The following is a 26,206-nucleotide window of genomic DNA, read 5'->3' on the forward strand; positions in this document are numbered from 1 at the left end:
GGTCTTACATAATACAGATCTTAAATTGTCCATAAAAGGCTTCTGATGAGTAACAAAACTTCATTTTAAAACTGGAAATATGTACTTATCACTACTAGCACTTCCAAGAATCTAGTGTGTGCCCCACATCAGGGAAGATGTTTACGAACTACATGGAGGTGATACAACAAGGCTAGAGAAATAAGGTAGGATTTTTCCTCAGGGTTTATGCAAGTTGGCACCATGAATATTTTGTTGCCGTGATCCAAGAAATTACTAGAGGAGTTAAAGATGGATCATTTGTGCCCTCATGATTATTTGTATTATCTGTGATCAGTATGATCTCAGTTCTATGATCTCAAGAATGAACTTGCACAGTGCCTACTATATAGTAAGCATTCCATAATTATGTCTGGAACTTCTTATGAAACTAAACCAAAAAAAATATTTGCACAGCATAGAAAGGCAATTAGGAGAAAGGCTTCCAAATCAGATGGACCTGGACTCAATTAACTATTAAATTAATTTTTTAAAACACTATTTAATATTTCAGACCTTATTTTTTTCTTCTATAAAATGGAGAGGGCACCAATTGCACTAAATTCTTTGGGTTGTTTTCAAGATTAAATCAGAACAAATGTAAAATTTACCACAATGACTGGCATGCAGTAAGGTCTCACTGGAATCAGTAATAATGTCATTATTAATTTTAATTGCAACTTAATGCCATTAAAGTCTGTTTTCTTCACCAAGGACACAAGTACAGTGCATGACAAAGTTCCACATCATAATTTTAAAAAGATCTTTAAACTCACAGATTAACTGTTATTCATATTTGAAGAATATTATATATTTTTAGTAACAATAAAATTTATTATTAAAATTCTTTAAAAAGGTCATTTTGTTACAAAAACCTCAAATGAAAAAGTCATGTGATAGTAGAATAGTAAATATTTGAATGTTATGTAACCTAAATTGTAATGTTGATGTAAAACTAACTGTTCTTGTGCTGCTTATATAACCAAATAATCACATACCTCATTAATGTAGAATCCATTAATAGCTAATTATTTTTCATAGAAAACTTACATATTTTTAGTAAGATAAGAGGAGGTATATCACTTCAAAATGTTCATCTTTTCCCACTTGAAATATCAATGGGACAGTTATAATGTTCTATTTAATTGTATTCTGTAATATAATTTAAATTTTACAGACTTAATTCACAATAATGAAGAATTATTGCTTCTCTTTTAATTCATGTTTTGTAAATATAGTGTCTTAGGTTAGTTATTTTAACTAGGAAAAATTAAATATTTAGTTTCTAAACTGATACCAAAAATCATTTTTAATACTGTGTTGAATTTATCTCTCTTAAGATACAGACCTGATTATGACATTTCCATCCTACAGGAATCAAGCTCTACATGTTAAACAAATTTATAGTCTCTTTATAACTGATGAGAATATGCCAGTGTAAAGGAGAAAATAATGCATGTGTTTCAAAATGACAAGTAACTGCTTAAGTATCTATGGATTATGGGGATTCCTGATGAATTTGCTCTCTTTCGTCTACTTTAAAGCCCACTTAACCATTCAATGCCTACTAATTAGCTGGGGGAAAAAAAACTTACCTCAAATGCAGCTGTTAAATAATTTGCAAATTTTCCCTTAAAGACATTAAGAATGTTTCTAAGAATATAGCTTAAAAGATTGCATCAAATGATAGAAATGTGCAGTTTTATGCACATATAAGTCACCATGCTAACTCAACCAAAACTATCTGGCAAAAAAAACAACCATCTGAAACTTAAGGATGTCTATTCAACAGAAATGCTGAGGGCAAATCTGCACATTCACTGAATCTGGTTAACAGTTATCTCAATTAGCAACTAAGCCTGGTAACCCCTGAAAGTATTTCTGTGATGTCCCAAAGAAAAACAATAAATGTTTTGTGCTTAATTGTACATGATCTCTGCCTGTACCACATAAACTCAAAACCACTCCAAAAGCTGAAACAAATCTGAATTTCATGTAATAGCTCAGTTCCAGTTCAGGTTAAAAAAAGTTTTTACTTTTATTAGTTGATCCAGATCTGAAATAAGTAGGAAGCAAGAAATAATGCTGTTACTATTCAAGTCACCAAGAAGGGAATTATATTATACAAAACAGGTTGGGAATGGCAGGGGGTGTCATACTATTAGTTAATTATTTCTCCTTAAGATGAGTTCTGAGGCCTAGCAGATCACTAGTTAAAAGGTGGCTATTCTGCTGTTTGCTGAAAGGTGAGGGAAGCGGGGCATGGGAAATTCATTTTCAAACACATTTTGTCTCTGCCACTTATCAGGGGGGCAGAGGAAGGGCACTATGAAAGGTCAAAATACCACATGGTTCTGGTCTCATACAATGCACACCCCAAAAGAGTAATCTAAGAAAGCCTTTTTTTTTTTTTTTTTTTTTTTGGCAACAGTAAAGAAACTACTTTAAAGCAATTAGAATTCTGAAAGGAACAACTGTTAATTAAAAATATTTTTAAAGGATTGAAAAGGAGCTTTGGTTAAAAGAAAACATTCTTCCTCAGCACATGAATTTAAATCTGCATAGTTTAGTTGAGGTTATAAAGCAAACAGCCTCATGTGTTACATTTTAAAGTTACACTAAATTATAAAGTACTTACCCTTAAACTCAAGCCTTTCCATATCAGACTGTTGCTGTGAGCCCTGTACAAAACATGCTTAATGAGAGTATAATATATAGTTTTCTTAATAAGAAGTGAATAGTAATCATTAATATGAGATCCAAGAAAAGCCCATAAGAAAGCCAGGAAAACCTTATTAAATTTAACTAACTTATGAGCATGGAATGCTGGAATTCTACAATCCATAAGCCCAAACACTCACCAGACACTGATGCTACTCGCTGAGAAATTTGAGGAGGAAGAGGTCCAAGGGTAAGGAAGTGTGGGGGAGGGGGACAATACAATTTGGAACTCAATGTAGAATTAACTCTATGCAATAGAAGAAAGATTTTTAATAATAAATTAATACCATTTAAATAAATCTTTCCTAGGGATTGCTTTATAATGAAGTAATTTTAGTTTCTGGTAATATATATGATAGGTCATGGTTGACAGCTCAAAAACAAAGTTTCAAACTAACAGCTAAAAACCAAAGACCCAGAACATTCAGTATTGGCCAGGACCAAAAGAATTATCTCCCTACTATAGCTTCCCTTATATACATAAGTGAAAATAAAGATAAACAGTCATGTTTCTATTTAAACTTCTAAAGTACAAGGAAAATCATCTGTTAAAAATAATCTTATTCACTGAGATCAGTCACCCGTTCCTGTCCAGGGCTAGAAGACTCTTCCTCCCTCAACTAATGCTTCCTTCTTCAGAACTTACTCCATCCCCTAAAGGAAAACTTTCATAGCCAGGTCAAGGAGTTTGGGGAAACTGGAAGATTTCTGAGCAAAGTAACATAATGAAAGCAGTGTTTTAGGAAGGTGGCAGTGAGGTCCAAGTGACCACAGACACAAATAGGGTCCAAAGGAATAAATATGCTAAACTATCCACCTTTGCTTCTTACTAGACACAACGAAATAGCGCTTAAAGACAGTAAATTGCTTATGTTCCTGTAGAAAGCATCATGCTTGAATCTCAAACTACACAGTGTCTATCAAAATTATATACCACTCAAACGGGGGAAAGGAACTGTTTTATCTAAACCAACTAACCTAGTAAATTCACACAGAACAAAGCATCAAATTTAGTTTTGACTGTCTTGTTTTATTTACTTTCTAAATTCAAAAGAATACAGATGAACAAAGAAAAGCCCAAATCCTTATTCTGGAATTTAGGATTTATCCTCCAGCTTCATAATTTATTGGTTGCTTATAAAGCCACTTTTATCAGATTTGCAAATATGATGGAGGTGACCAGAGTTGAACAGAGAGACTATAATCAGTCTGACTCTCCCTAGGACATAGGCCCAGGGTCACCAGGCCCATCCCCATTTTTGCCCTCAAAGTGAATCCAGAAATCAAACAAAAAGGATGCTCAAGAGCTGTAGTAGTAGTGGACTACACATCTATTTGTAATTTCTTTTCTTGTCACAAAGGAAGCTATGATTTTTTTTTTTTTTAAATCAGTGCATTGCTGAGCACAGTGGTACTTGCCTGTAGTGCCAGCAACTTGGGAGGCTGAGGCAGGTGACTTCGAGTAAAATGGGAGTTCATAACCCGCTTGAATCAAAATGTGAAATATGATATATCAAGAACTATGTAATGTTTTGAACAACCAACATTAAAAAAATAAATTAAAAAAAAAAAACAAAGTCAGCCTTAGCAACTTTGAGAGGCCTTAAGCAAATTAGTGAGACCCAATCTCAAAATAAAAAATACAAAGGGCTGGAATGTGGCTCAGTGGTAAAGTGCCCCTGGGTTTAACCCCTGGTACCAAAAACAAAAACAAAACCAACCAAACAACAACAACAACAAAAAATGTCAATGCATTTGGGGTGAGGAGATTTACAGGAGAGGAGGAGGTAACCCAAAGACAGATTCAAACAACAAATAAAGGAAGCAAAGCCTTTTGCACCTTCTCCCACTATCTGGGAAATATCTCACTATGTGCATTAGACCAGTGGTACCTGATTTTCATTATCAAATTATTATGCCATAAAATCAAGCTCTCCATAAGGACTTGACTGATGCTCAATGATATATTCAGTTCATTCAACAATTAATTTCTGAGAGTTTAACAAATGCTATGCACCTCACTAGGCCTGGAAGATACACCAGCATACAAAACACAACCTAACACACACATACTCACACAAATGGTTTAACAAACTGAGGGCAATATCTGTCAATCAAAGGTATTAGAATTATATAGCTACATATAAAGTAGTTAGCTACTTAATAAATGCTTTATGATGATTATCTAAGATTCAGAATCCACTGTTTCAGGGAGCAATCTTCACGGACTAACTATAGCATAATCTCTAAATGTGGAATGAAATGAATGCCCTGTAGCGATGCCCCTCTGGCCCTTTTCCAGATGAAGAAGAGAGCTTGCCTTGCTCTGCTCCAGGATCCTCTAGGTGTCTTGCTCCCATGATTTCAGCAGCTGGATCCTTGTCCATTTTTGAAAAGCATCATCTCCCATGATGCTTTCTCTAAACCCACCTATCTCTATCACCCTCTCTGAGACTCACATAACCCTCTAAACACTTATTGTGATATTCTGAGAGTAAGGTTATTTTTGCCCAAATTGACTACCTAAGCTGCTTGATCACACTGATCAAATTTGATGAGTTTTTTAAAGTTCTGTACATTTTTCAAACACACACATTTTAAGAAATATTTTTCATAATCATTCATTCAACAAATATTTATTGAAGCCTAAATAGACCCCTGGAACTAGGCTATATTTAAAACTCCAAAATACCAAGCAATCAGTTGAATATCTGGTTTGTGTTAAAACAAAATATATATATATATAATTTTGTACAGTCCATTTTGCTGAAAAGTACAGCAATCAAATTTCTCCTTTAAATGTTAAGTTCTATAAATTTGCTTGAATTATACCTAACAATGCAAATTAAGTTTGGAAAGAAGTTGCAGTAGATAACAATTGCCTTCTTCCTGGAATTAATGATATAACTGATCTGTAACAATGTCTTTTTATTACTTCTTATGTTTGCCAAACATTTTACAACTTTTACAACCTGATTTTTTAACACAAAGGAAAAAAAAATCACTTGAACTGCTTTTTTTTTCCCTTCACTCTTCAGTACCTGCTAGACAACTAATAGCAATAAGAAAAGGGAGTAATTAAAGAATACATTCCCTTCTTTCCAAAATGTTATATTAATTAATTTTATGAAATAAAGAAGGCATTGTTTCTTGACATTTATTATTAAAGTAAAAGATGACCAAGGCTCATATTCTGAAATGTATTACAGACTGTGCAGTGCATTCCATGAGGCAAAGCACTCTAAAATCAGCTCATTTATAATATAAAGAACTCTCTAAAAGAAGTCCTCCTAATAAAACAGGCCTTCACTCAATCTGACTGCCAAATTGACTGGCTTTGGCAAGCAAGCTTGGAACGTTTTAAATTTTACAAACATTATCCCTTTTTAAAAAGTTAATTTGACTACTTTAAGGAATGTAAAAATAAACCTTGGTTTCCATAAAATCTAGATTAAATCTTACCAGACTTCTTCTAAAATAACTATAGAACTATCATAATCAGATTATGTAATTGGTATAAAGTATGAAGGCCTTGAAACATTTGGGCTGGAAAGCCTTCTCAACAACCCCTTTTCCTTTTCTAGAAGGCAAATTAGTGATCCTCTTTTCCACTTGCTCTTTCCCATATGTTGAAGGAGTGAATAAAGTGTATAATTTATAACGAAGAATGAAAAGGGATGCATCATGTATTTATTTAAGCCAGGTCTCAATAATAGCTTTGTTACTAAAACAATACCAGCACGATTAAATACAGGCAGCAAGTAACAACAAATTAAGAGAAGGAAAAGAAAGGAACAAAAGTTAAAAGAGAAGGGAAATTAATATACAGTGCTGCTGGGTACTGTGCTAAGTGCAGGGCAGCTACTGTCATTCCCATTGTTACAGAGATGGAAACTAAGGTTGTGAGAAATTAAATATTTATATAAGATGACAAAGCTAATAAATGGCAGGGCCAGGATTCAAATGCAGTGTATCTTCCAAAGCCCAGGCTCTTGTATATTGTACAGTGAGGAAAGGAGAAGAAGTGGAGGCATGAAAAAATAGAGTTAGAATATCACACCAATGATTGCTACTAGAGCCTCACTGCACTTATCTACCCTTCAGAAAAACTATGATCTATATTTGATCTACTTACCAAAATCCTAAGCAACTAGAAACTGAATAAGCTGATAACTTTGCACTGAAGATATCGAAATAATGATGTGGGGTGGCTTTTGTAGGATGTAATTGTGGCTTCGGGAAGATTTTGAAAGATATGCTTGCCTATTGTATACTTTTTTTCTAATATAGGGCTTTAGTCTTTCAAATTTTTGAAGAAAATGGATTTTTTAATTACATACTCAACAAAACAGAAGCAATCAAATCCCAATTAACTGGAATTATATTGACACAAGGGTATTCACTGACAAATATTGCTATTGTACATCATGAGTTCTATTTGCTCCCAAGAAGATTGAAAAGAGATCTTAGTTGCTTTACAGAGCCGAGACACATAGCCCTGTCCAATGGAACTTTCTGTAATAATGGGAATGCTCTACATTATGCTGCCCAATATGGTAGTCACTAGCCACATATGACTACTGAGTACCTGAAATGTGGCTAGTGTGGCCAAAGAATTAAAATTTTAATTTTATTGGACCCTACTGAATAGCAAAGGTCCAAGAATGAAGTTTAACTATTCTTTCCTGCAAAATACACCTGCCCAGCAGTCCAAGAGATGTAATGATTTACATTAAGAAATAAAGATAAATTACTATTTCACTATAAGAGGAGGATACGAATTTTTAGAACTGTATTGTTTAGTTTCCTTTTTGTATTAATATATAAACCTGGTCCATTGCTCTGAAAAAACACTGATATTTACCTTCTATGCTCCAGAGGATGTAGTAGTGATTCTATCAATTTGTATTGATCAAAGATGATAATCTACCTGCGGTCAGCCCATGTTGAAACCTATTGCTTTACCTGTCCACACTGTTCTCATATCTTTGAAGTTGTGGACCAGGCTTGTAGTTTTCATCTGTGTCTCCAACACCTAACACTAACTACTACTTAAATACTTGCTAAATTAGTGAATAAGTAATCTTGAATCTCTCTGTTCATTGCTCTAACATCTTAGAGAAGCACTGGGGTTGACTCTGGATGATCTGGGTAAAGCAAAGATGCTGAGATCTACATCAACGCTGTGGTTCAGGCCACAATGCTGATGTGTGTTCAGAGTGATTTTTTATTTAAATTTTCTGGCTAAACAAAATAACACCATCACCAGGAATAAGGAAATGGAAAAGGTATGTCTCTGTAGGCCAGGTGCAGGAAAGTAAGACAGATATTGGAAAATGATGCTCAGAGGTATCTATGATTTTTCCTCTGGATATTATGATACAATTTATATAAGTGAATAAGAATTCAAGTGGTAGATTCTGTCTCTTCACAGAAAATAACTAATGTTCTGAGGGGAAACAAAAAGAAAACATGGAAAAAGTGAGTCAGAAATTGGTAAATGAATAAAGAGCTGAAAAAGAAAAGAAATACAGGTGATAAGAACCATGCAGTTGCAATGTATGGGATGGCAAGGACAATGTTCAGTTAACTTTTAAGAGACTAAGCTAAGGATAGGGTTCTTTATCCCCTCTGTGCCAAGCATTCTAAGTCTGTATAGCTCTAATTCTTCCATTGTGCCACAAGAAACATTCAAAGTGACCATCTGTCTGTGAAATCATCTTCAGAGACATAAAAATACCCCAAATTATCACAGGTTCCCTATCATAATGACCGTGGCACTGCCAATGATCATTTATGGATACTGTTACAATGAAGAACATTTCTTTGCAACACCAAATTAAAAAGTAAGTATAGTTTAGATTAGAAATCTTTCAGGCTATTTTTGGATGCAGAGCTTCTTATTAACTCTGCAATAATACTATTATCCTTTCATTTTAATAAAGCAATAAGAAGATCCTAAATGAATTATTTGCAACTTGTTTCAACCAGCATATATGAAATGTGACTGGCTCCTGAGAGGCATTTTCCAACTCTGGAGGATAAAGAACAGATCATTACCATGCAGCCTTTTAGACAGCTGGACTGTGTTCAGGATGTAGAATTAGGAAAAGCTCACTCTCATCTCCAAAGATCCTCCACTCCAACAGCCCTGTTCTCTACTCCTTCTTAAATAAGTCTTTATTTTTGCAAGCTCTCTCCTAAGAATTTTCTCCCACCTTCCATGTTCTGCCTGCTATGGTCCTTTTATTAATTCTTAGTAATCTTTCAAGGCCCACATTTAGTTCTATCCTCAGCCCAACTGTCCCTAAGCTTTACTACCCTGCAGGGATCCTTTCCAACTCTGAACTCTTACAATTCTTTACTGTTTCCTACAGCAAAATAAATGTTTTATCCTCAATTCCCCAGGTGACTGGATGGATAGCTAGGTTTAGCACCTGCTGGTATAAGCACAAGTCATGTTTATAGGAAGATATTTTGCCTTTGGAATTACTCCTGTTCTCAGTCATGTTAATTAATGGTTGAACAATGAATATGAGACTAGGAATCTACAAAGAAAAAAGTCTGAAACTTTAAAACTAAATCAGCTTAAGCTAGTTTATAGTTGGTAGCACGGTGATACGTAGTGTTAAAATAGGATATACCAAATGTGATCTCTGCAATGATCTTAATTTTATTGATCAGATGTTACAAAAGAATTTTACAAAGACAAAAATCACACACAGGTTATCAATATAATGAATCTTTTAGAAAGATTAGAGCTTAAAGAATCAAGAGGAAATGAAAAAGACCCTACTATATTACAAAGGGAGGAGGAGAAATTGGAACATGAACATATTCAAGTAAGTAGCAAATAGACTAGGTTAAAATTAGTATCTATTTGACTGACTCTTTAAAACATTCTCTATGGCTTAAGTGCTTTATAAATAAATGAAAACATTAAAGATAAAATACTAAACAGATGCGCCCATTTGGGTATATGTGCAAATAGCAATAACAAACCAAAGCACTTGGGACCCTCCATCCCTGCAATTTACTGTAAGACTGTCAACTTTTAAGATATCCTTTAAAATAATGTGCAGTCATGAATGCACCTTAAACAGTAATTGAAAAATACTTCATTAAGTACTTGATATTATTGATTTTAAAACAAAAACTTAAAAAATCAAGATGCAATAAATCATCATGAAGCAAACTAAAAAGAATTAGGAAATCTAAATGCCTGATGGAGTTTAGCTTCTAGAATGTTTGTTCCAAAACATTCTTAAAAGTGCTGAATAGAATAATTAATGAAAGGCAGAAAACATCACTGCATTCCCATTTTCAGAATTTCTATACTAAGGACATTCTGTTCAGACTCACCCAAACTGCTCTCTTTTCCCTTACATAGCAGTTCTGTCCACATCCAAATGTGCTTTGTGGCTATCTTACTGGATGGAAAAAGGGAGCCAGCATCTGGCTCAGGTCCTGGCCCAGAGCACAGTCCTGCAAATAAATACCTGCTGGCTTGAGTTTAAGTTCTTCAGAGTTTAGTCTAAGATAACCCTTACCAGGATCATTGTCCTCAATGTTGCCATTATATATTACATAGCATCCTAATTCTCTGAAGGAATCTCACTGTTATAATTTATACCCTGTTTTAATACCATTTATCACCAAATTCCAGTCCCCCAGGAAATTCCATGACTCCACTCTGTTTACTTAGGACCCTTTACCTCTCTTCTCCATTTTAGTATATGACATTACTATTTATCCCTCCAGTACAGGCCAAGAAACTGAAAATCAATTGTGATTTTTCCTCTCTTCCCATATCCACCTCATATCCAATTATTCACCAAATCCAGTCTATTCTATCTCCCTGGAAAGAATTTACGTCTAAATCCTGGTTCAAGTCACCACAATCTCTCACCTGAATTACTGCAGCAAGCCTTCTAATGGTGTTCTTATCCATAACAATTCTGATTCAATCCATTTTCCAGAATGAAGATGACAGTATTCCTTTTCTCCTCAAAAATCTGTAGCATCATACCCATTAGTGTGATAATTTTCAAATAAGATGAAACAGACAAAACAACAAATATTGATGGGGATATGAAAATCTGGAACTTTGGTGGGAATATAAAATGGTGCTGCTGCTTTGTAAAATAGTATAGTAGTTCCTCAAAAAGTTAAAAAAGAGAATTGCCATGTGACCCAGGAATTTTACCTCTAGTCTGGGCATATGCCCCTGAGAATTAAAAGCAGAAACTCATACAGATATTTGCATATTCATATTCATAGTAGAATTATTCACAATAGGTGAAAGATGCAAGTTGCCCTCAATGAATGAATGGATAAACAAAATGTGATATATAGGTACAACAAAATATCAATCAGCCTTAAAAAGGAAGAAAAATCTGACATATAGTATAATATGGCTAAGGAGACATTATGCTAAGTGAAATAAAATAATCACAAACACACACACACACACCAAAAAAAAAACCAAATAGCATATGATTTCACTTATATGAGGTACCAAGAATAGTCAAATCCATGGAGGCAGAAAGTAGAATGGTGGTTGCCTGTGCTGCAGGAGAGATGAATGGGGAATTAGTGTTCAGAGGGTTCAGAGTTTCAGTTTGGGAAGATGATAAAAAAGTTCTGGATATGGGTGGTGGTGACAGTTGCAAAATAGTGAAAATGCACTAAACGTCCCTGAACTGAACACTTAAAATGGTTAAAATGATAAATTTTATGTTATGTATATTTTCCATTATGAAAATACACACACACACACACACACACACACACACACACACACACCCCTCCTTTTTGTTTTTTCTTTTCTTTTTGCAGTGTTGGGAATTGAACTCAGGGTCTCCGGCATGCTAGGCAACAAATCTCTAACAGGTCCACAAATGGCCTGCAGATAAAGGCCTAGTAGTCCTTAAGTGGTTAAAATTCTCTCCACACTTGATCCCAGAATATCTTTCCTCTTGCTACTACTTTTCCATCAAGGTCAAGGCACAGTGAAGTCTGCTGTAGTTGGGCCCACACTTCCTTATGAGTCTAGGCAGGAACTGTTCCTGCTACCTGTAAGAAAGACAACCCCCCTATTCTCTCTTCATTTGACTTCTATTCATCTGCACCCCTGTGTGTTCCTTCTTGGTAGTACTTATCACAATATTGTAGCTGTTTGATTTACTGTCTTCTTTCCTACTAGTTTATAGAATGAAGGGGAAAAAAGCCTCAATCTGTTTAGAATTATCTCCTCAGTGCTTGGCACATGTACATATTCACTAAATACTGTTGAACAAATAAATATACAAAATAGGAAAGTAATGCTTGAACACAATAAAGTGCATGATATACACAACTGGACATGTACCTTTCCTTTGCAAGTACCTTTAAAAGACTAAAACAAATAATTAATCAAAAGGCTCAAATTTTTGAGATAAAATTTGAAATAAGAAAAATTTCCTTCATCAGTTTCTACTTTTTAAAATAAGTTTTCTGGATGGACAAATATGGTGTTTTTATCAGTTTTTGTTCATTCAAATTAAATACTGTTAGTGTTTTAAAATATGAACATTCTGTAATTTAGTTATAATCTTTTATTTTCAGGTAACTTCTTCATTAGGTTTCATTTTCACTTTAAATAACAGACTCTTATTCCAGAAGGCAGTAAGCTTTTCTTCATTCTTTTTGTCCAGTTAAAATCCTAAGACAAATCTCATAGGAACAAGTATATGAGCCCAGTGGTCATGCACAATCTGAAGTAAGTTCACCATGATTATTGAGGCCTCAGGGCCAAAAAAACAGGCAGTGGTGAGCTCAGTCACCCACTTCTCTGTTTTATTAATACCATATTATTTAAAGTGTGCATAGCACTCTCAATAAATTAAATTAGATCATGTTTTAAATTAGATTATTAAAGAAATGCTAAGTAAAAAATCCTGAGAATCTTGGCACAACCTGGCATACTGAAAGAATTGGTTATTTGCTCATAGTTATTAACTTTATAACTTTTTAAAGGAGAGTTCAGCTTTAAAACAGAACAATTCATCTCATCTCACATTCTGCAACCATTTAATTTGTGATTTTATATATATATCATTATAACATATATCACATTTATATCATATAATATAATGAATTTGGTGAATTTCTTATCATAGTTCTAGAACTATGAGGTTCTTATGTCCATATGGAAATGTATTCAGAAACTACAGAAACATGCTGCAGAGGACTGTCCCTTCTACACCTCTCCCAACCCACTTTACCCTGTTCTCTCATTTTTTTTCTTCCTCTAAGATTAAAATACATAATCTCAATATGTAAAATCTGATAAAGGTGAAAAGTATTTATCACTTAATCTCTTTCTGTATATGACTCTTTAGTTATAAGAGAATTTGCTACATGCAACAAACGGATTACTACTCAGTAAGAAAAAGAAAAATTAATACACACAGAAATAGATCAATTTCAAAAACTTTATGCTGAGCAAAAATTGCCCAAAACAAAAGAATAAATGCTGCATATGACTTTGTATGAAGTTCTAGGAGCTGACAAAACAAATCAGTGGTAACAGAACTCAGAGCAGAGATGATGTCTGGGGCAGGGAATGACTGAGAGAGGGACAGAAATATGCTAGCTACACCAGGCTAAGATATGGATTATACTAGTGTACACATTTGCTGAAACTGATCAAACTGCATATTTAAAGATCTGTGCATTTCTCTGTGTGAACTGCTAACAATAAAACATCTTACTGAACTTTGTAACTCAGGTATAGCCAGGTTGTAGACATGGAAAAAGGAAGGAAGAATTTAATGGACCAAGAAGTCAATGGATAAGATATATTATTTCATTTGCATTTTAGTAGGCTTCACACAATCTATAAAATAAGCATTATTATTAGTTTTGTTTCCCAACACATTTTCCTCTCCTACTTTTGGGGAAATAAATATAAGCAGTCACATCCAGGTGGAATCAGTTGAATGCTAAAGGCAAGCAAAACTTTCAAAGACTCACCTGATGTTGGCTATGTGCCGCTGCACAGGCTGATGCTGAAAATGGTCAGGCCACGGATGATGCAGGCAGAAGGATGGAGAGGGCTGAAGACAGCACGCGGCCTGATACACAGGTGAATGGTTTGGACACAGAGATGCAGAATACTCTGAGTGTGGCTGCATGCAACAGGAGGCCAAAGCAGAGGGTGCTGCAGGGCCAGCCTCAGGATGGCATTCTTGGTGACTGTTATGGCTGGTCAAAGGGTGATGATATGGGCAAGGATGGCAGCATTGGGATAACATCTGAGGCGTTCTTTGGTTGTCTAAAGGCAGAAAGGATGATTTAACTGTGCCATTAAGTTGCAGGCATCCATTTGGACTCACTTTTGTTCTTGCTGCTTCTTTGGGTGTGAGCTGCTGGGCTGCATGGTCTCCATCACAGGGGGTGAGGGGACCAGGATTGGTAGCACTGGTTGTGATGCTGCCATTGCTCAGAACCACAAAATCGTTGTTTCCATTGCTCATAGCCATGCTCTGATTTCTTGACCCTATGAAAGAAAACTATAGAAAATCATCTAGTCATAAGCAGGTCAGCAAATACATAAAAAACAAAAGAAAGATATCTAAAAAGAGTTTTTTGAACACAAGGGTTTTTGCAGTAAGTTGTTCCACCATTGGTAGAAACCCAGCAGCATCTGCAATGGAACCAGCCACACTCAGGCACTGTTCTTTCCTCCAGATACTGGTGCATTTTAAGAACACTCTCCACATGGCTGTATAACCAATGTGATACTGCAATCTGTACATGTGGAAAAATAAGAATTCATACCCCATTTGAATCAAATGTATGATATGTCATTGTGATGTTTTGAGCAACTAATAAAAAAATTAAAAAAAAAGAACATTCTCCTATCCCCACCTATCACTTCTGCCACCTCACCTCTCCCCCCAGTGCCTTTCTTCTCTTCTCATTTTAGACATGCAAGAATGTGTTAAGAATTAGAATATTTAGACTAACTCACAATAAGGGGGAGTGTAAAAATAGAAGTACTTTGGATTAGGAAAAGGAAAATGAAGGGAAGGGAGGGTGAATGGGGATAGGAAAGACAGTAGAATGAATTGGACATAACTTTCCTATGTTAACATATAAATACACAACCAACGTAATTCCACATCATGTACAACCAGAAGAATAAGAAGTTGTACTCTTATTAATTATATGACATATTATACATACTGTATATGTATAATATGTCAAAATACATTCTACTGTCATGTATAACTAAAAATAACAAATAAAAAAGATTATGCATTCAGGTCACAAGATTTTAAAAAAGAAATCAGAATATTTAGGGATGCTTAGGTGTTCTGACTGAAGAGTGATGGGCAAAATGAAGGACCTGAAGGCATCAGTTGAACAGGTTAAAACAATGTGAATAATCTTCAAATGTTTTATGCTTTAGAAAAGCCCCCAAACCATAGACTTTTCTTCCAAATTACTTAAGTCAAAGAATAAGAATAAATAAAATGAAAATTAGTTAGCTAAGAATTCTTACAATCAAAATACAAGATGCACAAGTTTTCTCCTTCTTTTTCCATCAATGACTACAATGCTAAAAATTTAACCATATTACATAGTTGTCCATAAATGTATTAACATGTTTTGTTATACATAATAGGTAACATTGCTCGTACATGAGAAAAATGATACTGAGGTAGGATAGAAGAAATAAAAAGATAGGTAGAAAGGAGACAAAAGGAAGAACAAGGAAGTGTAATTTTAAACTGAAGTTTCACATGCCTTTCCAGGCCTGTTACTCCCCAAATTAGTTCTTCTCCCAGGCCTGTCACTCCCACATTTCTGGGAAATACATAAATCTTAGAGTTACCATAAATTCATTCACTTCCAAAAATCACTCAGTGTAATCAAAATTCACCCATGCAATAAATAGATTAAACAAAGAGACATATGATATTTTAAGAAACCTATAATCTAGGGTACTTACCAGTTATCTACTGATCCGATAATGGAGACCATACCAACCTAAGGAGCCTGGGCATGACCAGACCAACCTAAACCATCCTGTGATCACCAGACTGATGTCATCCTCACAAAACTTCCCATTCCCATCCCTCACCAAGTTTCATTTTAAAAAAAGAATCTCAGATCCCAAGAGTATCTCTCACTCTGGAGATGGGTCACATTTTCCCTCAAACATGTATTCTTTGTTTTCCTAAATAAATCTCTGTGCCTCTAACTAATGTCCTTTAATTCATTTTTGTGATGTTTGTCCAGGACCCAACTCATTCTGAGTTGAGGTTTCCCTCTCCAGGACTCCTTTAGTTTCTTCTGTGACAATACTACTGTAAGACCTGCCTCAGATGAAAGTTTTTTCCTTACATTTTTTTTTCCTTTCACCAAAGGCTTCAGGCATTCAATATAAAGGAAAACCCTTACATGTTCAAATTACTAGTAGGATGCTTGTCTAGTCAACAAACAAGGACAAAAACAGACAAACTCCTTCTTCTCTGCTAGTTCACCCCACCTCCTCTAAGAAACATAAAAACAAAATCTGCAAATTCACAGTAAAAAAAAAACAAGTCATTAAATGCCACTGGTCTACTTAACCTATACACAAAAGCCAACAAGAAAAAAAGAAAACCATACTTTGGTTCACGAACCCTTTGGGCACGGTACTTTGGGTACATACTTTGGGCTCACTACTTCTAAGCAGACAAAACAGATTTTGAAGAAATCTTTCTCCAGTCTCTCCACACCTCTGACAAGAAACACAGGGGCTAGTATTGTGGCTCAGTGGTAGAGTGCTCGCCTAGTGCATGCAAGGCCCTGGGTTTGGTCCTCAGTACCACATTAAAAAAAAAAAAAAGGCATTGTGTCCAACTACAACTAAAAAATAAATATTAAAAACAAATAAACACGGTAGCCAATTTTGGTCTAAATACATGGCAACCAAACCAAAAAACCTATGAAGAGGAGTCTAATGCACATTTTTACCCACTGTGTCAACTACTCAACTAGAGCATTTTGGAGCAGAGTATACGAGAAGAATACAAAAAACTTTAATCTAAATACTGGCACCCAGGAAATATCATTGTACTGGGATGAGAATTTAGCATTATTAGTTTATTTACCTTTCAGATAAAACCCACACACATTCAATTAAATAAGCATCACATAATAAAAAATACAGGAATTAAGGTATGTATTAGAAACTTTCCTAAATATCATTTCAGTAGAAAGACAAAAACATTTTAAAGTATTTTTAAAAATCAAATAGGTGTTACTTACCTAATTACAATTACTTTTCCCTGCCAATCCCCAAACTTCCTCTTATAATGACTACCTAGTGGAATTCTGAATTGCAGTACATAAAGTTGCTTTCACCTTCATAAAATCACTCTTGGGTACACATATCCAGTATAAAATACTCAATTAATATGTCCAACACAAAGCAAAAGTAATTAAATGAATTGTGCAACTCGCTGGAGAGCAGAGTAGGCATAGTGTCCAATAAGAACACTAATCTGGCCCAGGAGGCACAAAGTAATCATTCTTCATTCACTTCCCAAATGTGCCCCTCACTTAAGCTTCTGTTTACTGAAGAACATATCCTCCCTTTTGCTGTTAAAAGGATGAGCTATATGCTGATCCTCTGAAAACAATAAAATATAAATTAAAGGACATTTAGAGAAGGCTGGCCTCTTTAAAAAGTTAACTGAAATTTAAAATGTTTATTTTATGATAGACAATGTAGGAAGCAATGGCTAGATGAGATCAATGAAATGATTGTCCAGAATTAGAAACTGCCATGGTACAAACACTTCACACACAGAAACTACTGAAAGCATAGTATTCTCCAGCCTCCACCTGCAACCTGTGTTCCAAAGCTGCCTCTAGACCTCAGCGAAGCTAGCCCCACTGATGGGACCTGCTGGGCTAAAAGAAAAAAAAACAACAAAAAACAAAAAACAACTCCTGCCTTTTCTATCAGGATAGAAGGAAGAAGTTCTGGTTCGCCAGTTTATTTTTCACCATCTCAGGTTGGCTAATACACCATCTCAGATCATCTATTTTTTTTAATTTAATTCAGTCAATCCCATTGATTCTAATCACAATTGTTGGGTGAGTTATGTTAGTAAGAAGCATCTAACAACAACAAACATCTTCAAAGTTCTAAAGGAAAAACTGGGACAGTGCTATCAACTTCTTACACCCTTAGAAGTACCTTGAAATCTCTCCTAAACTCTCCACTATTTTCACCCCTTTCTCTACCTTCTAATTAAGTCTATGCATCCCTAAGGAAAATAATTTCCCTTTTTATTTTTAAACAGACTCATAACTACCATTCTTTTTTATTTTTAGTGCAAATACACATTTTGTAGTTACACAAGAGTTAAATAGATTCTTGTAGGCTAGCTGAGGGACTTAATACCATTTAAAACATTTTTTTCCACCATGGCAAAATGCAGATCAAGTGCCAAATAACTGACTTACAAACAAACTTCTTGAGCCTAACCTATTTTATAAGTTGGATATTTCTTGTAATGAAGCAGGAACTAGTGGATAATAAAGAATAATCTGAACTCTGATTTTGGCTTGTGTTTGAAGCAAGAAACACAGCTTTCTCTGATTCAGTTTCTTTAATCATAAAATGGGAAAAACCAATATAATTTCATAAGTAAGGAAACACACTCACTCACACACACACAAATGCAAAAACAGAAAGTTAAGAAATGTCTCTGACTTATCAGTGTGTGTATTTGTGTAGGGGTTCAGTTTCAATCTGAAGTTAAGAGCTGACCCTGTGGTTCACACAGAGAAACACTTTTTTTCTTTAGAACTGAGATAAATGAGAAAAAAAATGTGGTCTAAGCTTAGGATGAACAGAACTAACAGTAAAGCAGACAAGATATAAGAAAAAGAAACTGAATCCCTTTCTCTCGCCATGCACAAAAGTTAACTCAAAATGGATCAAGGAGCTTGATATCAAACCAGAGACACAGTGTCTGATAGAAGAAAAGAAAAAGTTGGCTACGATCTACATACTGTGGGGTCGGGCTCCAAACTCCTCAATAGGACACCCATAGCACAAGAGTTAATAACTAGAATTAACAAATGGAACTTACTCAAACTAAAAAGTTTTTTTCTCAGCAAAAGAAACAATAAGAGAGGTAAATAGGGAGCCTACATCCTGGGAACAAATCTTTACTCCTCACACTTCAGATAGAGCCCTAATATCCAGAGTATACAAAGAACTCAAAAAATTAGACAATAAGATAACAAATAACCCAATCAACAAATGGGCCAAGGACCTGAACAGACACTTCTCAGAGGAGGACATACAATCAATCAACAAGTACATGAAAAAATGTTCACCATCTCTAGCAGTCAGAGAAATGCAAATCAAAACCACCCTAAGATACCATCTCACTCCAGTAAGATTGGCAGCCATTAGGAAGTCAAACAACAAGTGCTGGCGAGGATGTGGGGAAAAGGGTACACTTGTTCATTGTTGGTGGGACTGCAAATTGGTGCAGCCAATTTGGAAAGCAGTATGGAGATTTCTTGGAAAGCTGGGAATGGAACCACCATTTGACCCAGCTATTCCCCTTCTCGGTCTATTCCCTAAAGACCTAAAAAGAGCATGCTACAGGGACACTGCTACATCGATGTTCATAGCACCACAATTCACAATAGCAAGACTGTGGAACCAACCTAGATGCCCTTCAATAGATGAATGGATACAAAAAAATGTGGCATTTATACACAATGGAGTATTACTCTGCATTAAAAAATGACAAAATCATAGAATTTGGAGGGAAATGGATGGCATTAGAGCAGATTATGCTAAGTGAAGCCAGCCAATCCCTAAAAAACAAATGCCAAATGTCTTCTTTGATATAAGAAGAGTAACTAAGAACAGAGTAGGGAAGAAGAGCATGAGAAGAAGATTAACATTAAACAGGGATGAGAGGTGGGAGGGAAAGCGAGAGAGAAGGGAAATTGCATGGAAATGGAAGGAGACCCTCAGGGTTATACAAAATTACATACAAGAGGAAGTGAGGGGAAAGGGAAAAATAATACAAGGGGGAGAAATGAATTACAGTAGAGGGGGTAGAGAGAGGAGAGAAGAGGGGAGGGGAGGGGAGGGGAGGGGAGGGGAGGGGGGATAGTAGAGGATAGGAAAGGCAGCAGAATACAACAGACACTAGTATGGCAATATGTAAATCAATGGAAGTGTAACTGATGTGATTCTGCAATCTGTATACGGGGTAAAAATGGGAGTTCATAAAAAAATTTAAAAAAAGATATAAGAAAAAAACACATAATAAAAAGAAATGGAAAAAAGGAAGTCCTGAAAGAAAATGCTAATACCCTTTACTTATGTCAAACACTTGTAATAAATATTATGGTATGTGATTACAAATGCATTAATAATTGTATTTTTGGTGGAATTTTGAAATAAGTTCTGGGTCAAACAAAATGAAAAACTTTCCAAGGCAACTACGATGAAGCCACCTGTTCTCCCTTAGGCCATAACACACAGGGGATGCCAAAGGAAAGCTTTATTGTGTCACTGGCTCAAGGTGGGATGGAAACCATATTTTGGTGTACTTTCTGCTGTCCATGAATATCATGTACCAATATAATTATACCCAAAGCTACTATTCTCACTCATAAACATTATACCTTTTCAGGTATTATTTTTATGTTGAATGATTTAGCAGTTTGGAGGCTATCTGGTCTTTGGCAAGAAGCATCTTTTATTACATTAAAAAAAAATTTTTTTTTGGTACTAGGGATTGAACCAAGGGGTGCCTAACCACTGAGAAACACCCCCATCCTTTTAATTTTTTATTTTGAGACAGAGTCTCACTAAGTTGCTGAGACTGGCTTTGAACTTGCAATCCTCTTGTCTCAGCCTCCTGAGCTGCTAGGATTATAGGCATGCACCACTGCACCCTGCTTTTTTTATTTATTTGAGTTATGAGCATATAAAAAGACATGGAATGATGCTTCCTAGTTTTAAAGCCAAAATTATGCTTTAAAATGGCAACTGAAATATTCATGGCTGAGAAGTGATAGCATGGGCAGGTCTGAGTTTGAAAGTTGACTCTACAAGTCACCAACTTTGAGAACCTGGGTCAAGTTACTTAAACTGTCTCTAAGTCTTGGTTTCTTCTTAGAATTAAATTTGTTAGAAATGCCAATTTGTGTAACCTTGTAAGAGAGTGACAGGGATACTACTTATCAAAATTTAAGAAGCTTTTATCCTTTGACCCACAATTTAACTAGAGATTTATCCTTTGGATATACTTGAACAATGTGTTCGATACATGTATGCATCAGGAGGTTGACTGCAGCATAGTAACAGTGAAAACAAGAAACAACTGAACTTATCAGCAACAGGAGACAATTTCTGCCTAACTCCAACTTATGTATTCTGCCCAATAAAAAAGTGGGTTAGATAAGGATATAATATTTGGAAGGAAGTCCAAAAAACAACATTATGTGCAAATAAAACTTAGATGTAGAACAACCTACGTGGTATGGATCCAGAGTGAGTGTGTGTGTGTGTGTGTGTGTGTGTGTATGTGTGTGTGTGTAGAGTCACCAGAGTTCATGTGATTAGAATTACATCCTACTTTTGTCTGGAACTCAGAAAGTATGAACCTATAAAATATACAAAATCATCATGTTTCAAAGACAAAAAAGAGCAAGTCATTAAAAATGTTAATGACGGAATGTGCTTGTATTTGTAAATTTTATTCATGAACATAGATTATACTACATATGGTAATAAAATATAATTATAATTTATCCAAAGAATGTAATCATACCATTTAGGTAGCTCCCAGAATACAAATCATCTAAAGCCCATTAAAAAAAAAAAAAAAAAAAAACACCTCACATCAGCTACTTGGAACTGAAAATCAGAACTGCTAGCCTGGCCAGAAAACTGCCAAGTTAAAATCTAAATGTACCGCTGAAGAGAATACACAGACCTGTTCCAATTACCACAGTAACCACTTAGCAAAGCCATCACTATCCTTAACAAACATAGGGCTTACATAGCCTGAAGGAACAACATCTTCATCCTCATCAACAGCTACAATAGTACACCTCTTTGGTAGTGCCAAAGCACTTTCACACACATGATCTCATTTGAGTTGATCCTCTTAATAGCCCTCAGAAAAACAGATGTGGCAGGCATTGCCACTTCATTTTGCAAAAGAGAACTTGACACAGAGACTCTAAGTAAGGTGCCCAAAGTTACACTGATGGCATATGATGAGGCCAGGAATCCTGATGCCAAGGCTGAGAATTTTCTGTTAAGCTACTTTTGGTAAGCTCAGATGATGTATTTTACAGTAATACTTTGCTTCACCAGATTCATAGCAATACATTTAAGAATAAAAGGCAAGAATGGGTCACCAAGAAGACTCCATGCTATATAGCCAACCATTTTTTCCAGAAGAAAGCTACATATAGCAGTGTTTCACTAGATGAAAATAGAAAGCACTAATCCAGGAATTCCAAACATAAAGTTAACCTGGGAATTAAGATAAAAGCAGATTCTGATGCTTCCACCTGGAGTGGGGACACAAGCCTCCAACAACATGCTTGTGCTGTTGTCCCTAGCACACACTTTTCATAGCAAAGCAAAACAACAAACTAGGTGGGGAGGCTACAAAAGAATTGGGCCTAACTAGTGACAAGATAATGCATAATTAAAGTAGGAAGAACAAAACAAGTAGAGAAATAATAACAGTAGCCGAGAGATAAAGGTCCATTTTTCTAATTAGAGCAGAGAAAAGTAACAACCTTTAGCAGAACTTCTAATTGATAATCAAATTTATTTATGATCTATCTCATGATTCTCACACTGGTTTGTGCATGAAAATTAGAGTTGATAGAATTTTAATCTTTGGTGCAATCGATGTAAACGGACTGAAGCACTTTGCCCAGGTAACTGGGTGAGACACATTTTGTTTCCTCTTACATGGTATTAAATATAAGAAGATGGGTATACAAAAGAGGTATAAAGGCAATGTGGGAAGTACCTATCACTATTTACCAATTCTGTTTTTATATGAAAGGGTTCCTCTAAAACTGCTTGACGTTTATCCTAAAATGATGGTCCCACTTCCAATCACCAGAACCCTATTAAATTTAGGGCTATAACTGGTGAAATAGTTTCTCTAAATGACAAGAAAAACTGACAAAGGCATATACATCAGGCATTTTCTGCAATGGGGCTATTAAAGCTGGATGACAGAAGGACATCAGCCAGGTTTTGTCTCTAGGAATATTTTCTCCCACAAAATGCTATTAAAAATGTTTTCTATCATCTCACTATGTCAAGCACTTTCCTCTCAATCCCTCTCTGAAGATCCCATTAAACCCATTACAGAGAAGACTGAGGGTCAAAAATATTAAAGTAATTTATCCAAATCACGTGATTGGGATTCAATCCCAGGCCGGCTTTACTTTTCTAAAGGTAAGCTTTTCCACTACCTCAAGATGGTATTACCTCAGGGTAAAGCCAAGTTCAACTGGTGTTTATAGGATCACTAGAGACTACTGATATAAAACTCTGTCTGAGGCCCATGTGAAAAATAGCCTCTGAATTCAGTATTTCCCAGGATAGTTTTAAAAAGTTACAATTCCACACTCAAGAGTATCAGAGACATCTTTCATTAATTTAAGGAGGTGCTACTCATCCATGTATTGTTATGCAAACTTGACAAAGCAAGGCAATGGAATGATCACTGTTGTCATGAAGTATCTGAACTTTTCAAAATAATATAATCTACAGACCTGACAGAAAAATATTTATCTTTAATCAAAGAAACAGGCCCTTCAACTAAAAGGATGGTTTTAAGTAGGGAAATATAATCTTCTTCCCTTCTGAGACAAATTAAATTTTATTTTTCTTTGAGTTCATGAACTTTTTACCATTAAATTCTCCTTCAATAAGAACACTCATAAATATCTTTACCTAATCATTTATAAACATTTTATACATTGAAAAGAACCATTCAAAAATAAAATATTATATTATTATCCCCCATAAGCATAAGTTGCAACAAATTAGAGGCCATTTTCCAAAGAAAGAACATTATGATTTTGGAGATCCAAACGACTAACCCTACATTTCTTAAGAATACTAGTATGCTTTTCCCCACACCAAGCTCTAGGAATTCTGAAAGTGAAGGATCATAATTCTTTATAATCAGATAGTCTCAATTTGTAATAACAAGCACCACCTTTGAAAATTAAATATACTTTTCTATAATTTTGAAAAATATGATTATATACATGGTATATATATATTTATATATATTTATATATATATCATATATATAAAATGATAAAGGCATCAAAGAGAATAAAGTGCAAATGTTACATGTTACTTTTTTTTAGTATTTTTTTATTGGTTGTTCAAAACATTACAAAGCTCTTGACATATCATATTTCATACATTAGATTCAAGTGGGTTATGAACTCCCATTTTTACCCCAAATACGGATTGCAGAATCACATCGGTTACACATCCACATTTTTACATAATGCCATATTAGTGACTGTTGTATTCTGCTACCTTTCCTATCCTCAACTATCCCCCCTCCCCTTCCCTCCCATCTTCTCTCTCTACCCCATCTACTGTAATTCATTTCTCTCCTTGTTTATTTTCCCATTCTCCTCACAACCTCTTATATGTAATTTTGTATAACAATGAGGGTCTCCTTCCATTTCCATGCAATATCCCTTTTCTCTCCCTTTCCCTCCCACCTCATGTCTCTATTTAATGTTAATCTTTTTTTCACTTTTTAGGAAAAAAAACTGTTCCTGGAATTTACAAACAGCTTAATGATACAGAAGAAAAATTAAATTGCTAATCAAAATCTCTAACCCATATTTACAACAAAAGTTATAAAAGTAAAATAACCTTAGAAAGATATTATAACACAAGTAGAATAGCAAATATGAAAACACTGAATTAGTTGGGTTATCAAAGCAGAAATTTATACATGTGCTAAATATAAAGAATTTTAGGGCTATAGAAATATCAATCTTACGTTTCTGTTTGTTTTATGTCTAATGTACTTTTTTCTACTAGTTCCCTGTGGGAAGTTACATATAGGTCTAATAGAAAGTCTGTCTTTTCCAATCTGGAATAAATGATGTCAATAGCATATATATTTAGCATAAACACTTAACTTCCTAAATATGTATTTCAAGAGCACTGCATTTAGAGCAATTCTCAGAGATTCCTTTCCCAAGTTCATCTACAGAAATTATCATTCAATTTTCCCCACACTAGTGTTGTATCCATAAGCATCAATGAGAAGAGGGGGGATATCTGAGTTTGTATTTCAGATGAATTTAAATTCTATTTAGCTGCATTAATTATTTTTGAATCCAATGTCTGGAGAATGACACCAATTTGTATAACCAAGAATACACAAAGTAAAACTAAAGCTGTCTATACTCAGAAATGTCAAACTATGGTCATTTAAAAAATTCTAGAAAAATTACTTATAGAAGAATTCTATAAGTAATCATCTAATCAAGAGCCAACCAAGAAATTTATCTAGAATCTGCTACTAGTCTTTAAGGGAATGTAATAAATACAACAAATATTCACAAAATCTCAGATTTATTACATCAGTCTCAACCCTAGCTGCACATTAGAATCACTTTGGATGTAGATTATATATCTTTACATATATATTTTATGTATTATATATAATATTATATTCTATATTGTGATATGTATTATATAAAATTATAGTTTTATAATGTATAAAAATATACATATGTATTTAAGTTTTACAGACACAGGGCCCTAGCCAGATGTTCTTACTTAATTCATATTGTAGTGATTTGGACATAAGTATTTTTTAAGAATTTTTCTGAGTTTAACTAATTTCATTAAACAGATCCCTAGATGACTCTAATATGCAGCCAAGGCTGAGATTACTGATTTATACTTCATATAAATTAATCCTCATCAATTTATAACTCACTCAAAATAGTCAGCATTCAGACAATATTGCTTGAAATGCAAAATACTGCTGCCTATTTTAAAAACTTTGGATTTGGTATTCCATGTTACATGTGGTTTATAGTACTGAAGCTATCTCCAGTTGTTTTCTTGGTTAACCTAATTCTTATGTTGGAAGGGTAAGGGCAAGGATGTAGTAAGGGGAAAGGCTTCGTAAGCAAGATAGCTGTGCAGAATTCATATGGAATAACGTGACATAAGCTGCCACATAACCTCAATTTCTTGCAGATCTTTCCAACGTTTAGGAAATAGTTAATTTGACTAATGAGTTTGTTTATCACTCAAGCAAAAGTATGTCCCTAACCTCTGGTCAGTTTTTAAAATGAAGCCTCAAGCTTCTCTAATAGAAGAGCACGCTCCCTCAAGTTTCATGTCAGG

General features: G+C 34.9%; 1 protein-coding gene and 1 pseudogene across 2 annotated transcripts in view; both read right to left on the bottom strand.

Moving 5' to 3' along the window:
- The window catches only part of Disp1 (dispatched RND transporter family member 1), a 190,908-nt gene that overhangs the window by 36,613 nt on the left and 128,089 nt on the right, over positions 1-26,206 (bottom strand). Inside the window, exon 3 of one of the 2 annotated variants that reach the window (XM_026407162.2) lies at positions 13,756-14,281. In XM_026407162.2, the coding sequence (XP_026262947.2) occupies positions 13,756-14,281 (526 nt within the window). Of the gene's footprint in view, positions 1-13,755; positions 14,295-26,206 lie in introns of both variants that reach the window. The other variant, XM_026407163.2, reaches the window with a different exon arrangement.
- Positions 12,342-12,512, bottom strand: LOC144257056 (NADH dehydrogenase [ubiquinone] 1 beta subcomplex subunit 1 pseudogene; annotated as a pseudogene).

The sequence above is a fragment of the Urocitellus parryii genome, chromosome 9, assembly GCF_045843805.1.
Source record: "Urocitellus parryii isolate mUroPar1 chromosome 9, mUroPar1.hap1, whole genome shotgun sequence".
Lineage (NCBI taxonomy): Eukaryota > Metazoa > Chordata > Mammalia > Rodentia > Sciuridae > Urocitellus > Urocitellus parryii.